Below are 13978 nucleotides of genomic sequence, written 5' to 3'. Positions count from 1 at the left end.
GGAGGCCATCTGGGATGTGCGTTTTTGGAACTGGTCCTCCTGGGAGCAGATGCGGCGGAGTCGAAGGAATTGGGAGAATGGGATGGCGTTTTTACAGGGGGCTGAATGGGAGGAGGTGTAGTCCAGGTAGCTGTGGGAGTCGGTCGGTTTGTAGTAGATGTCCGTGTTGATATGGTCGCCTGAGATAGAAATAGAAAGGTCGAGGAAGGGGAGGGAGGAATCTGAGACTGTCCAGGTGAATTTGAGGTCGGGGTGGAAGGTGTTGGTGAAGTGGATGAACTGTTCAACCTCCTCGTGGGAGCACGAGGCGGCACCGATACAGTCATCGATGTAGCGGAGGAAAAGGTGGGGCGTGGGGCCAGTGTAGTTGCGGAAGATGGATTGTTCCACATATCCTACGAAGAGGCAGGCATAGCTGGGGCCCATGCGGGTGCCCATGGCTACTCCTTTCGTTTGGAGGAAGTGGGAGGATTGGAAAGAGAAGTTGTTCAGGGTGAGGACCAGTTCAGTCAGTCGAAGGAGGGTGTCAGTGGAAGGGTACTGGTCGGTACGGCGGGAAAGAAAGAAGCGGAGGGCTTTGAGTCCTTCGTGATGGGGGGTGGAGGTGTACAGGGACTGGATGTCCATGGTGAAAATAAGGTGTTGGGGACCGGGGAAGCGAAAATCATGGAGCAGCTGGAGGGCATGGGTGGTGTCCCGAATGTAGGTGGGGAGGTCTTTGACTAAGGGGGACAGGACGGTGTCAAGGTATGCGGAGATAAGTTAAGGCAATGATGGTAATGTGACTGGATGAGTGATCCAGAGCCCCAGGCTATTACTTTAGGTGGGGTTCAAATCTGGAAAACCAGTCTCTGTATCACCCTTAATCATTGATTTGCTGTAGAATCCTCTGATTCACAAGTGTCCTTTAGCGAAGGAAATCTGATACCTTTCTCCAGTCCGCCCTACATGTGATTCCAGATCCACGTCAACGGAGACAGGTTAAATTAAAGGATGATCCCAAAGGGTGGTAAGTCCAGGGGTCATAGTTTAAAGATGAGTGGTAAATCTTTTAGGACTGAGATGAGGAGAAATTTCTTCACCCAGAAATTAATTGATTGAGCCAGAAAATTAATTACCAAAGGCCAAAGTAGTGTTTTCAAGGAGTTAGATATAACTCTTGTGGCTAAAGGGTTCAAGCTATGTGAGGGAGGGGGGCAACTGGTGAGCGTGATCATAGTGAATGGCAGAGCAGTCTCAATGGGTCAATGGCCTACTCCTGCTCCTATCTTGGTATTCGTGCCAAATGACCCTAGAAAGTTACACCATTCTAGGGCAGTTAGGGATAGCACCAAATGCGAGAATGACGAGTGACATCTACATTCATACAAAATATGGGCAGAAGAGTTTTGGATGAGTTTTAGATATTGGAGGTGGGAAGATTGTCATGCTAGCTCTGAAGTAGGTTATACCAGTGCTAACAGGAGTATGGGCATGGCTCTGTGACCAGGGTAGAGATGGGCAGTGTCATGTAAGTGAAGGCAGGTGGTCTCACCAAATAAGAGACTCTTTAGAAGTAAATGAGGGGACTCCGATGTGGCTGTCAAAGGCTGTTTCATCTTGTGGGTAGGTAAAGCTCAGCCATGACTGAACTGAGCGCATGAACTGATTAGTTGAGTGGATCGGCTTCATTGTTGTGACAGGATGTGTAAAATAGGCTGATCTCCAATGGCTTTCTTCAGACTGTTGACGAAAGCCTCAATTGTTCTGGAGATCATGAGGTGATAATCTGATACTTTGTACAACAGTTATAAACTAGTGATTGTTTGCCCCATGATTAAAATGATTTGAAGTTCTTAGATGAAAGGATCGTCGAATCATAGAATCCCTACAGTGCAGAAGCAGGCCATTTGGACCATTGAGTTCACCGTGATCTTCCGAAGAGCATCCCTCCCCCCAATCTATCTCTGTAATCCTGCATTTCCCATCGCAGATCCATCTAACCTTCATGTCCCTGGATACAATGGGCAATTTAGTCCATCTAACCTGCACATCTATGGACTGAGAAAACCCATGCAGACACTGGGAGAATATGCATACTCTGCACAGACAGTTGCCTGAGGCTGGGATCAAACCCAGATCCCCAGCACTGAGGCAGCAGTGCTAACCACTGAACCAGGAGAAAGTGAGGACTGCTAACCACTGAGCCACCATGATATCTGAGAAAATAAAATATTACCTCAATGTAATGGTCTGTCTTTTTATATTTGATATTTTTGGATAAATCTTATGACTAACGTATTCTTTGTAAATGATTGTATTAAAGCAGCAATGACAACAAAAAATGCTTTTGGTGTGAATGTCTCAGCTGCTGATGGTAATGCCCAGTTTCAACCCATTTTGGTTTAGTTACAAAATGCAGTGTCATATGTGCTCTCTACCAATAGTGTCCCAGCAGCCTCCCTTTATTCTACTTTCATTAAAGTGCATTAAAGTATAGAAACGGGTGCCAGGCCCTTACAGGGGTACTGTATCAAACAATCTCCCATTATTTAAACTGGATTAATCAATTAAAACAATGAACCCTAAGTTTAATGTGACATGCCTTTTAAAGGTGACGTAACAAAGTTCTGTATTACAAAGGAAACTTTAGCTTGTGTTGAGTGAGGATGCACCCTTTCCCACCTGTGCAGTACCTACCAGCTATGGCCTATCATGGATAACCAACATGCTCCACTTTGAATAGGAAAAGTTTAGAAGGATAGACCAAACACAGGCAAGTGGGACTAGTTTAGTTTGGGAAATTTGATCGGCATAGGAGACTTGGACTAAAGGGTCTAACTCTATGCTGTATGATTTTAAGCCTAGCACAATGGGCCGAATAGGCTCCTTTTATTTTATGAATCAGAGTTTCTCATTAACAGTGAAACACTTATAATTGGAGGGGGGTTTATCAACATTGAATGATTTGTTTCGGTGTGGAGGGGATTTTGGTTTATGGAGGGACTGTGTTGTCACAGATGAACTGTTACTGGTAGTCAGTGAATCCACTGCTCAACACAGTAACAGTCAAGGAGGCAACACCACCTCCTGAAGGCTCCAGAGTATCCTGAGCTGCTGCATCACTGCCCGGTTTGAGAGTCAAACGGTCTCAGATCGTAAGACCCTACAATGGAGAGCTGTGAAGATCATCGGGGCTCTCTTCCCTCCATTGCAGATATTTACTCCACGTGCTGCATCCAAAAGGCTAAGAGCATTGAGGAATATTCAATATTACCCCCCACCCCCCCAACTCTTCTCCCTCCTGCCATCTGGCAGAAAATACCAGAGTGTATGATCATTCGTGGCCAGACTGCAACAATTTCTTCCCCCAAGCCATCGGGTTCCTTAACACAGATAATTGGGCTCTCTTTCCATCTGAAATTCTTTCAAATTGCTGCTAGAAAAAATCTATCATTCATCATTTTCCTGTTACACCGTAAGTTGCGTGTTTTGCACTTTATGCCATGTACAGTTGTGTAGTTTGTGCTGTCAATATGGCACCCTCGGTAATGGAGGAATGCTGTCCTCATATTTACCATATCAGTTGTATATGGTAGAAATAACAAAAAAGCTACTCTACTCTCTCCCTTGCCATAGCAATCAACAGTTGGTATGAATGTGGCATCCACCTTGAATTAAAAGCCAGACTAAGCCTACCATGACCAGCATGGACAGCCAGGAAGGGACTGCTTCTTGCTAACATTCCAGCATGGTATAGGAAGAGGATGTGATAATATGACAGCAATTGCCAGGTTCAGAAATCTATCCACACCCCTTCCAACTCTATGTAACATCGCAATGCACTAACATATCACACGAGCCTCTCTTCTATCATTAACTGCTCTGTCCAGCAACCCTGAGAGAAAATCACTCTTTGACCTCAAAATGGAAATTCCCTCCCTTGTATAATCTTTGTGTGTAGTTGCCAACCTCCACCCCCACCCCCACCCCAAGCATCAGCCTGGAGTCACTAGGGCTTAATGAACAATTTTACAAGACACCACCAAAAAGGAGCAATGAAAGGAAAGTAACAAATACATCTTTGAGAATTTTTTTTTTGTGCACTTGTCTTGCTTGTTCTAACACTATTAGGTTTGGGGAATAAATGCTGTTGGACTGAGTATGAAGTCATCTAATCACATAATGACCAGAAAACAAATACCTTCTTTATTAAGGGAAGGTGGGAGGTCATGGGGGCATGATAGGTGACCACTTGTGAGAGCATGAGGAGACAGGGTAATAAAATCTCTAGGAATATATCCATCCACAATTGGCAAATCTGGTGTCACCTATATTTACATTTATGGAATGTGAATTTCCATGTCATTAAGGGTAACTTGGTAGAGTCAGAAATGAGCTGATAGGCTGGTTGCAGAAAGGTTATTCCCCTTTGTGGGAGAGTCTAGAACCAAATGGTAAAAGGGGGTCACACATTCAAGAGAGACAAGGAGGAATTTCTTCTCTGAGGGTCATGAATCTGGATTTTCTTTTACCACAAAAGGCTGTTGAGGTTGCATCATGAAGTGTATTAAAGGCTGAGATAGAGTTTTAATCAGCAAAGGAATCAAGGATGATAGAGAAGAGATATGAAAGTGGGTTTGAGGATTATTAGATCAGCCATGATGTGATTGAATGGGGGAGCAGACTCAAGGAATCAAATGGCCTATTTCCACTGCTAATGGGAACATCATCTCCCATGTGGACTGCAGTGGTTTAAGGAGAAGATGGCTCACTACCCCCTTCTTGAAGGCATCAGGAATGGGCAGAAGACAGTGTAGACTCACCATCATGGGCACACTGTTGTACACTCTGACCTGTGTATCTGATCTGAACTTGGAATAGACTCTGGCCTCCATGTCAGTTGTGACTCAGTAGATAATGCTTTGACCCCTTCTCGCAATTGGGTGTGGTTTTCAATTCCACCCCAGATACATAATCCAGACTAACAGCCCAATGGAATACTCTGGGAGCGCTGTACTGCTGGAGCTGCCAGCATCCTGGTGAAGCCAGAACTGGCCTCCTTTGCATTCTTGGGTGGGTCTAAAATATTTCATGGGCCTGTTCAAGGAAGAAAAGGAGAGTTGTCTTCCCCCAACAAATCTCAAAAGCAAATGATCCTCTCATAGGCGTTTACGGAATCTTGCAGTGCATAAGTTGGCTGATGTGTTTCCTACATTACAAGACTGTCTGCACTCCAAAATATCATTGATTAAAAAGTGTTCTATGATGTTCTGGGTGCAATTCCTGAGAATGCTCTGGTGACAGATTCAGTTGAGGCCTTCAAAAGGGACTTGGGTTGTTACCTGGACAGAAAACATGGCATACAGGGAGAGGGTGGAGGGACTCAGACTAGCTGTGTTCCAATTCTAGAAAGCCAGAGGAGACTTTCTCTCTACTCTGTCTTTGTCTTTCTCTACTCTCTACCCTCATTCTACCCCATATCTATTTTTTCTCCCTCCGTGCTCTCCACCTGCCTCCCTGTCTAGCCCTCCCTAATCTCTCTCTCTATATACCCCTCTAAACTCTGTACTATTCAATTAAGGTGTTTTCTTTTGTTTTAAACAGAAGGTTATTTTTCAAATGAAGTGTGTGTTGGGGAGAGTGGGGGTGGAGGAAGTGGGCTGGGTGTGCCCCACTCCAAGAGGTTAAAGTGATGTGGAGAAAAGGTGCACCACGTGCTGACGGCTGGAGTCTGTTTGGAGAGAGCAGGCTGAGTTACTGCAGTGCAGTGTTCCACTGCGTTGCCAGAGAGAAAAGTTGGCACAATCACAATAGCTTTTAATAGTCCTGGAAGATCGGCCAACATTCTCTCAATGCCACCATAGATGAAGGACTGATCCTCACCCTACTTTGCAACTTCATTTTCTGGTTTGGAATGCCTTTTTATTTCAATGATACATGTCAAATCATTTAAATACAAACCCAGGTTACAGAAGCCCCTCGGGAGCCAATTTAAAAAAAAGGTCACCCAATAGGAACTAGCAATCATATCCACAAAACATCACCCTTCTCACAGTAAAATATTCCACAGCCCTAAACAGGAGTGCAGCTGGGCATAATGTGACACTGATCCACGTGAGAAAAAAGCAGGTCAGATAGCCATCTCCTTGGTCAGAGAAATATGGAGCAGTTTAAAGGTGGAGAGAGATTTTTATATAGAGGATTCCAGTTTAGGGCCCAGGTAACTGAAGACAGCTATGAAGAAAATCAGACAAGCGAAGAGGATGAATTAGAGCAGTGCAGAGATTCTGGGAGGTCATGGGGCTGGACATGAGGCCAAACAAGGCAGAGGTTGGGGAGGGGTTTGAAAAGAAGGATAGAATTGGATTGAATGTGGTGCTGTTTGAGGAAGAGGAGTGGCAGTCTGTGTGCATGAGAGAGAGTTGGCATGCAAGAGCTTGGGGGTTAATTGTGTTCAGCGGGTGCTCGTTACAGAAAAGATTGAAGTAGAATAAAGATGACAAGCCAGAAATAATTTACGCAGTCACATCATTGGGAGAATCCAGAGATGAATTCTTAACTCGATAACAGCCATGGGCGCTCTGTTTCAACAGGAGATCTCTGTGGCAAAGTGCTTGGATCTTTTGACTGAGACTCCAAACCAATATGCAAGGAATTTTTCTATCATTAAGAGTTCAGCCCCATGGTGAACTGCAGGTTTTCAAAACACATAGCTTCTGGGAGAAGCAGGGCATTCAAATGGTTAATGCGTCCTGTGAATTTCCAGACCATTTGGTCCATCTGGTCTGTGCTCGGAGTTCTGCTCTACACCAAGCAGCCTCCTCCCACTTGACTTCATCTGTCTCAGCAGATCTTTTCTCCCTCTTGCCCTTATCCAGCTTCCACTTAAATGAGTCTTTGTTACTTGCCTGAAGTAACCTTTGTGAGCCACATGGAATACGTTATCCAATATTTTCCAGCCCCTGCCTTCTTTAAACAGCTCCTTCTGTGAAAGAAGCTGTTCAGGCGTTTCACAAAAATAGCATCAGCACCAGTGGTATTTGCTGAAATAACAAGCAGGAATAGTGAAAAAAATTACTGTCGGGTTTAACATGAGAGAGAGGGAGAGAGAGACACTGAGCACAGAGAAGCACAAAGGTTGTCTTTTTTTCCAAACTTGTGAATGAATTGTGTCAAAATTACTTTTAAAAATGTGTGCACAGTTTGATTTTATTAATGATACAGGATCCCTCTTTTGTTTTTAATTAAGTCACTTCCTTACTCAATGCAATGTGAAAGTAGAGATCAGTTTGCTAGTATCACTAAGGAGTGGAGAGGGAGATCCAATCAACATCTTTTCAGTACTTTTGTTGACCCTCGCCCATTAAAAAAAAGTGTGGTTCAGTCTCAGAAACTTGTTGCAACGAAGGGATATAATCATAAGGGTGTTTGAGGAAAAATAACTTCATCCAGAGGATGGTGGAATTCTGAATGCAGTGCCAGGGAGGGAGGGTAGTTGAGGCAGGAAACCTCAAAATCTTTAAAAGGTTTGTAAGTGTTTAACGTCCCCACTTACTTTACCTAGCACCACTCCCACAGGGTAGGTGAGGAATTCAGAGGGTGTGTTGCAGTTGGACATCTCTCTCATCCACTCTGTCTAGTGAGTTTAGATTTTGGATAGCACAGAAGAAGACCATTTATCCCATTGTGCCTGTTCTAGCTCTTTGGAAGAAGAAGTCAGTGAGTTGTAGATCCTTTCTTCATATCCTTGCAAGTACTTCTCCGGTTCCCTTTTGATGGCTTTAACTGAACATACTTCAGTTGCCCTTTGTGCATTTCAGATGATAGCTCAGTTTAATAATAGTCCAGTCATTAAACCTAAAAGTTGTGAAAGATATGAAGTTCAGAATGAAACAATTTAATAGACATAATACTGTACAAGTGGTATGTACCTATGATACAATTGAACAGAAATAGATCTTTTTAAAGGACATCATTGAGGAAAGCTGTTTCAGAGTTGCAGTATGCGATGAGTCCAACTTTGTCACAGTCCGTCAGCAGCTCCCCTGCCAACCCCATATTAAATAGCCCCCCACTGAAACCCAGGTGAGGTGACAGAACTGTGAACATAGCTAGGTCACTCACTGTGCTGTTTCAGTGCAGGAGTTTAAAGTCACTGAAGATAAACCATGGTTTGGAGTCACTGCAGGAGTCAGTCACACCAGAACAGGACTGGGTTTTGTTTTAGCTTTGCCTCCACCTATGGATGGTAATAAGGCTTTTTTGGCAGTAGTACTGTGAGGAAAGTGGGGGCTGATAGAAAATTGCAATGATTCTCCATCTGGAGTATGAGGCAGCCTTGGTGGGCCAGCTGTAATACTTCTCCTCTCAGCCCTGCTCTGTTGGGAAGTCTCAACGAATGAGTCTGGCATTTGCTGGGGTCAGAAGTACTTTCTGATGCCCCCTCCAAGGTGCAGAGGGAGGCGACATGACTCAAGTGGGGACACCACCAGCTCTGAAGCCTCTATCATCGTGGGAGGGTTGGACAGTGAACTGTGAGAAATGGGCACAAAAGGGCCACCCACTGTTTTGGCACCTCCCAGCAAATTCTGAGCTGAGACAGGGTAACGCTCTGGGATAAAAGGTCCTTGTGTTCTATTCACACTGCAGAAACCTGAGCCTTGTGCTGCTCCCCCTTGCTGCTCCTGCACTCTTATCTGGGTGGGTGGTTAAACCAAAACCCCTTGTCTGCCCCCTCATGGGGTGAGGAGCCGTGTATCTGACAGCACAAATTTGCTGAGGAGCTCTCTGCCTGGTGTCCTAGTCAATGATTATTCCTAAGAGCAATGATCTGTTTGTGGTGTTTTCCCCTTGCAAATTGACTTCCGTCTTCCTTTCCATAAAACTAGTAACTGTAATTTTAAAAGTGTTTTGTTGGTCATAATGTACTTTAGGATGCCCTGAGGTTGTGGAAGATGATGTAAAATTGCAAGATCTTTCCTTAATGGTTTTATTCCGTACGTGTTTGTGTCTATGTTTGTGTTTGTGGATAATAGTGTATGTATGTGTGTGTTAGTGTCCATGTGTTTTTTAATTTACTTTGGAGTGTATGTGTGTGTGCATCAGTGTTTTTTATTTAAAAATAGACATTATTCATAAAAAATATCTTTATATATACATAGTCACAAACTCCGTTCAGTGCTGTACAGTAGCATATCAAGAAAGCAAGCAAACATTGGAGTTTGACTCTGTCCAAAGAAACCAAAGGCATCTCTTACTTGATCCAGGTTATATTTATATGCATTTGAGGCATGACGAGAGTCCAGTAACTGAACGGACCCCCATTTAACTTCAGCAGAAAGACCTTGGACAATGGTCTTTCCTGACTGCACCCTCCCAGCAGCTTCCCCAAGTTTTATTGCATCCCTCAGCATGTAGTTCTGGATCTTGGAATGCAGACTGCAACATTCATTCACGGTCAACTCCTTGCTCAGGAAGACCAACAGGTTTTGGACAGACCAAAGAGTGTCTTTCACCAAGTTGATCATCCTCCAGGCACAGGCACTATTACTGTACATGTGTGCGAGGTTTGGCATTGATTTATTCTCTTTTCTCCTTTTCAGTCTTTTCAAGGGAGCCAAGGTCGTGCTTACCTGTTCAACTCAGTGTGAGTATCACAGGACAAAGCCAGATCAGGTAGCTCCTTTCTTCCATCCTAGCCCGTCCACTTTAAAATTATCTTCACTCCCTATCCCTCCCATTCTCCCTGTCCTACTTCACTCTGTAATATTTGCACAGTCCTTTCCTCCTGTTTCTTCTCTTTGACCGGTCATTGTATACCAGCAGAAAGTGAGGATTTCAGATGCTGGAGATCAGAGTTGAAAAAATGTGGTGCTGGAAAAGCACAGCAGGTCAGACAGTATCCAAGGAGCAGGCGAATTGACATTTCGGGCATAAGACCTTCATCAGGAATGTGGGGGAGGGAACGGGGCTGAGAGATAACTAGCAGTTGAGGGCGAGGTAGCTAGGAAGGCAATAGGTAGATGCAGGTGGGAGGTGATGGTGATAGGTCAGAGGGGAGAGTGGAGCAGATAGGTGGGAAGGAAGATCGTAGGACAGTTCAAGAGGGCGGTGCCGAGGTAGAGGGTTGGATAAGATGAGGGCAGAGGGGACATGAGGTAAATGGTGAAGTTGATTTTGATGCCATGTGGTTAGAGGGTCCCAAGGTGGAAGATGATGTATTCTTCCTGCGGGCGTCAGTGGCTTGGATTTGGTGGTGGAGGAGGCCCAGTACTGGCATGTCCTTGGTGGAGTGGGAGGGGGAGTTGAAGTGGTTGGCCACAGGACAGTGGGGTTGTTTGGTACGTGTGTCCCAGAGATGTTCCCTGAAACATTCCGCAAGTTGGCATCCTGTCTTCCCAATGTAGAAGAGACCACATCGATAGCAATAGATACAATAGATGTGCAGCATGTGCTGGAAAATCTCCGCCGGTTGTGGAAGGTTCCTTTGGGACCTTGGGCAGAGGTGTGGACGTAGGTTTTGCATCTATTGCGGCAGCAAGGAAAGGTGTCGGTAGTGGAGGGTGGGTTGGTGGATGGCATGGACCTAACAAGGGAGTCACAGAGGGAATAGTCTCTGCGGAATGCATGTAGGGGTGGGGAGGGAAATATATCTCTGGTGGTGGGGTCTGATTGTACATGGCGGAAATGGCAGAGGATGATGAGCTGTTTGCAGAGTCATTGTGTACAGTGACTACACTTATTGTTTGCAAAGATCATGAAAGGATGCTATGAAAATGCAGATCCTCCCTTTATACAGCACTACTGAAACTGGCTCTTTTACCAGTTTGATCGTGCACCCTCCCTTGCCATGTTACACCGACGGACTGATCAAGATAGATTAATAGTCGCTTACCGAATAAAACCAGAAAGTGCTAGAGGAACTCAGCAGCCTGACAGCATTTGAGGAGAGAGAAACAGAGTTAACGTTTTGAGTCTAATCTGATGCTCCCAGATTTACTGAATTTCTCTCGCACTTACTATTTTTATTTCAGATCTCCAGCATCCACAATACTTTCCTTCAGTTTTAGTAAGCTATGTAGATCTGTACTGTCCCATTTCCTTATCCTGTTGTCCTGTCTCACTCTATGTTGCGAATCAGGTCAGTGGAGAATTTAGTAAAAACCTGGTGAGGATTATCTGCTACCAGCACATTCTTGTACGTACTTCAGGCTGAAGACTGTAATTGTCTAAATGAAAGGTCAGACAGTAGAACAGCAGTATCCCTGCCTGATGTCTACGGTGCACAGTGGCTCAGTGGTTAGCACTGCTGCCTCACACCACCAGGGATCTGTGCTCAATTCCAGTTTCTGGCAATTTTCTGTGGGGAATTTGCACTTTCTTCCGTTTCTGCGTGGGATTCCAGGTGCTCCGGTTTCCTCCCACAATCCAAACATGTGTAAGTTAGGTGGATTGGCCATGCTAAATTGCCCTGTAGTGTTCATGGATGTGCAGGCTGGGTCGATTAGCCATGAGAAATGCAGAGTCACAGGGATAGGATAGGGAGTGGGTGGGATGCTATTCAGAGGTTTGTTATTGACTCGATGGGCCAAATGACCTGCTTTCCACACCATAAGGATTCTATTCTATGATTTGACATTCACTGAGTTCTATTTACTGGACATATGGATGTTGCTGGTAAGTCCAGCGCTTATTAGCCATTGCTAATTGCCTTCGGAAAGGGTGATGTCAAATTGATCTCTTGAACAACTGCAGCCCATGGGCTGTAGGTTCACAGTGCTTTTATGGGAGGAGTTCCAGGATTTTGACCAGTGACAATGAAGAAACAGCAATTATATTTACAAGTCAGGATGTTAAGCAGCTTGCAGGACAATTTGCAGCTGGTTTTCCCATCTATCTGCTGGCCTTGTCCTTTTAGCTGATTGAGGCAGTGTTGTTGAAGGAGCCTGGGAAATTTCAGCAGTGCATCTTATGGATGGTACTGTTGCCACTGAGCATCAGTGGTGGAGGGAGTGTATGTTGAAGGTGGTGGGTAGAGTGCCAATGAAATGGGCTGCTTTGCCCTGGATGGTGTTGAGTTTCTTGAGTTAACATTATCCAATGAGTGTGTGCACAGACAGAAGGTGGGAGATAGGGACATGTTGTTGGGCAGTTATTCTTCAGTAAGGGCAGCTGCCTCAGACCAGTTGCTGTTACTCTCAGGAGCGAGTCAATAAACTCAGTTCTTTAAATATTGTTATATCACTTGTCAAAAGCTTTTTCCATTCACTGTCACCTGTTATAACTTTCGGAAAGAGGGTCTGTTTACAATTCACCGACCAACTCACAGACTGTGTGAGGTGAAGGTTGAAAAAAGGTTCTTCTTTTCTACACCTTGGCCCTATACCCCTACCCCCTTGTTATTATTGTTCCCATTGCCATCCTGCCCTGTTACTGGAGCTTTTAGCTAGTCCCCTTCTGTTAACCACCACTCTACCCATTAGTTTCACTGTGACGTCTGCATGTATTTGCTACACGGAGTAGCAGTTAATTCCAGAGGCCAGCCTTTTACATGATTACAGAGAGTTTTTGAGTCTAGAGTTGCAGTTTAAAGGGCCATTGGATACACCTTTTTCAGTCTGCTGGCCGCTGTGTCAGTTTAAACTCCTCCCCTTCTCTCTCTCTCGAGCCTTTCCCTCTTTCTCTCATTCTTTTCTTTCTCTCTCTCTCTCCTCCCTTCTGCTTTACTACTCTTGCTCCCTTCTCACGCTGCCTCCCTCTCTTTTCCCTTTTCCTGAGCTCCCTTCTCTCGCTGTCTTTCCCCATCTCTCTATCACCCCACTTCTCTCTCTCTTTCTCCCCCTCCTCTCCAGACTCTCTTTGTCTGCCCACCCCGTCTCTCTCTCTCTCTCTTTCGCTCTCTCTCCCACCCGTGTGTCTCTCTCCCACCCGTGTGTCTCTCTCCCACCCGTGTGTCTCTCTCTCTCTCTCTACTCCCATCTCTCTCTACCTCCCGTCTCTCTTTCTCTCTTTTCCCAGTCTCTCTCTCTATCCCCCGTCTTTCTCTCTCTCTATCCCATGTCTCTCTCTCTCTTTCTCTTTTCCCAGTCTCTCTCTATCCCCCATCTTTCTCTCTCTCTATCCCACATCTCTCTCCCTCTTTTCCTGGTCTCTCTCTATCCCCCATCTTTCTCTCTCTCTATCCCACGTCTCTCTCCCTTTCTCTATCCCACATCTCTCTCCCTCTCTCTATCCCCCGTCTTTCTCTCTGTCTATCCCATGTCTCTCTCTCTCTCTCTCTCTCTCCCCCCCTCACTCAATCCCCATCTCTGTCTGTCTCTCTCTTTCTCTTTTGAAACTTTATTGCTGGAACAGCACAGCAGGTCAGGCAGCATCCAGGGAACAGGAGATTCGACGTTTCGGGCACAGGCCCTTCCTCAGGAATGAGCAGAGAGTGTTCAGCAGGAGAAGATAAAAGGTAGGGAGGAGGGACTTGGAGGAGGGGCGTTGGAAATGTGATAGGTGGAAAGAGGTCAAGGTGAGGGTGATAGGTCGGAGTAGGATGGAGGCGGAGAGGTCAAGAAGAAGACTGCAGGTCAGGAAGGCGGTGCCGGGCTGGAGGGATTCGGCTGAGACCAGGTGGGGGGAGGGGGAATGAAGAAACTGGTGAAGTCCAAGTTCATCCCCTGTGGTTGGAGGGTTCCCAGTCGGAAGATAAGACGCTCCTCCTCCGACCGTCGCGTTGTTGTGATTTGGCGGTGGATGAGTCCAATGACCTGCATATCCTCGGTGGAGTGGGAGGGGGAGTTGAAATGCTATGCTACAGGGTGGTTGGGTTGGTTCGTCCGGGTGGCACAGAGGTGCTCTCTGAATCGCTCCGCAAGTAGGCGGCCTGTCTCCCCAATCTAGAGGAGGCCACACCGGCTGCAGCGGATGCAGTAGATGATGTGGGTGGAGGTGCAGGTGAATCTGTGGCGGATATGGAAGTTTCCTTTGGGGCCTTGGAGAGAAGTGAGGG

General features: G+C 45.7%; 1 protein-coding gene across 2 annotated transcripts in view; it reads left to right on the top strand.

The window, feature by feature from the left end:
• Window positions 1–13978, top strand: part of ypel2a (yippee-like 2a) — a 55015-nt gene that overhangs the window by 31093 nt on the left and 9944 nt on the right. For both annotated transcript variants that reach the window (XM_087977213.1, XM_087977214.1), the window contains one exon: window positions 9585–9628. In XM_087977213.1, the coding sequence (XP_087833339.1) occupies window positions 9585–9628 (44 nt within the window). The remainder of the gene's footprint in view (window positions 1–9584; window positions 9629–13978) is intronic.

Source organism: Chiloscyllium plagiosum, unplaced genomic scaffold, assembly GCF_037043375.1.
Source record: "Chiloscyllium plagiosum isolate Xiang-an unplaced genomic scaffold, Cpla_swu_hap1 HiC_scaffold_31, whole genome shotgun sequence".
Lineage (NCBI taxonomy): Eukaryota > Metazoa > Chordata > Chondrichthyes > Orectolobiformes > Hemiscylliidae > Chiloscyllium > Chiloscyllium plagiosum.
This window is presented reverse-complemented; position numbering and strand designations above follow the sequence as displayed.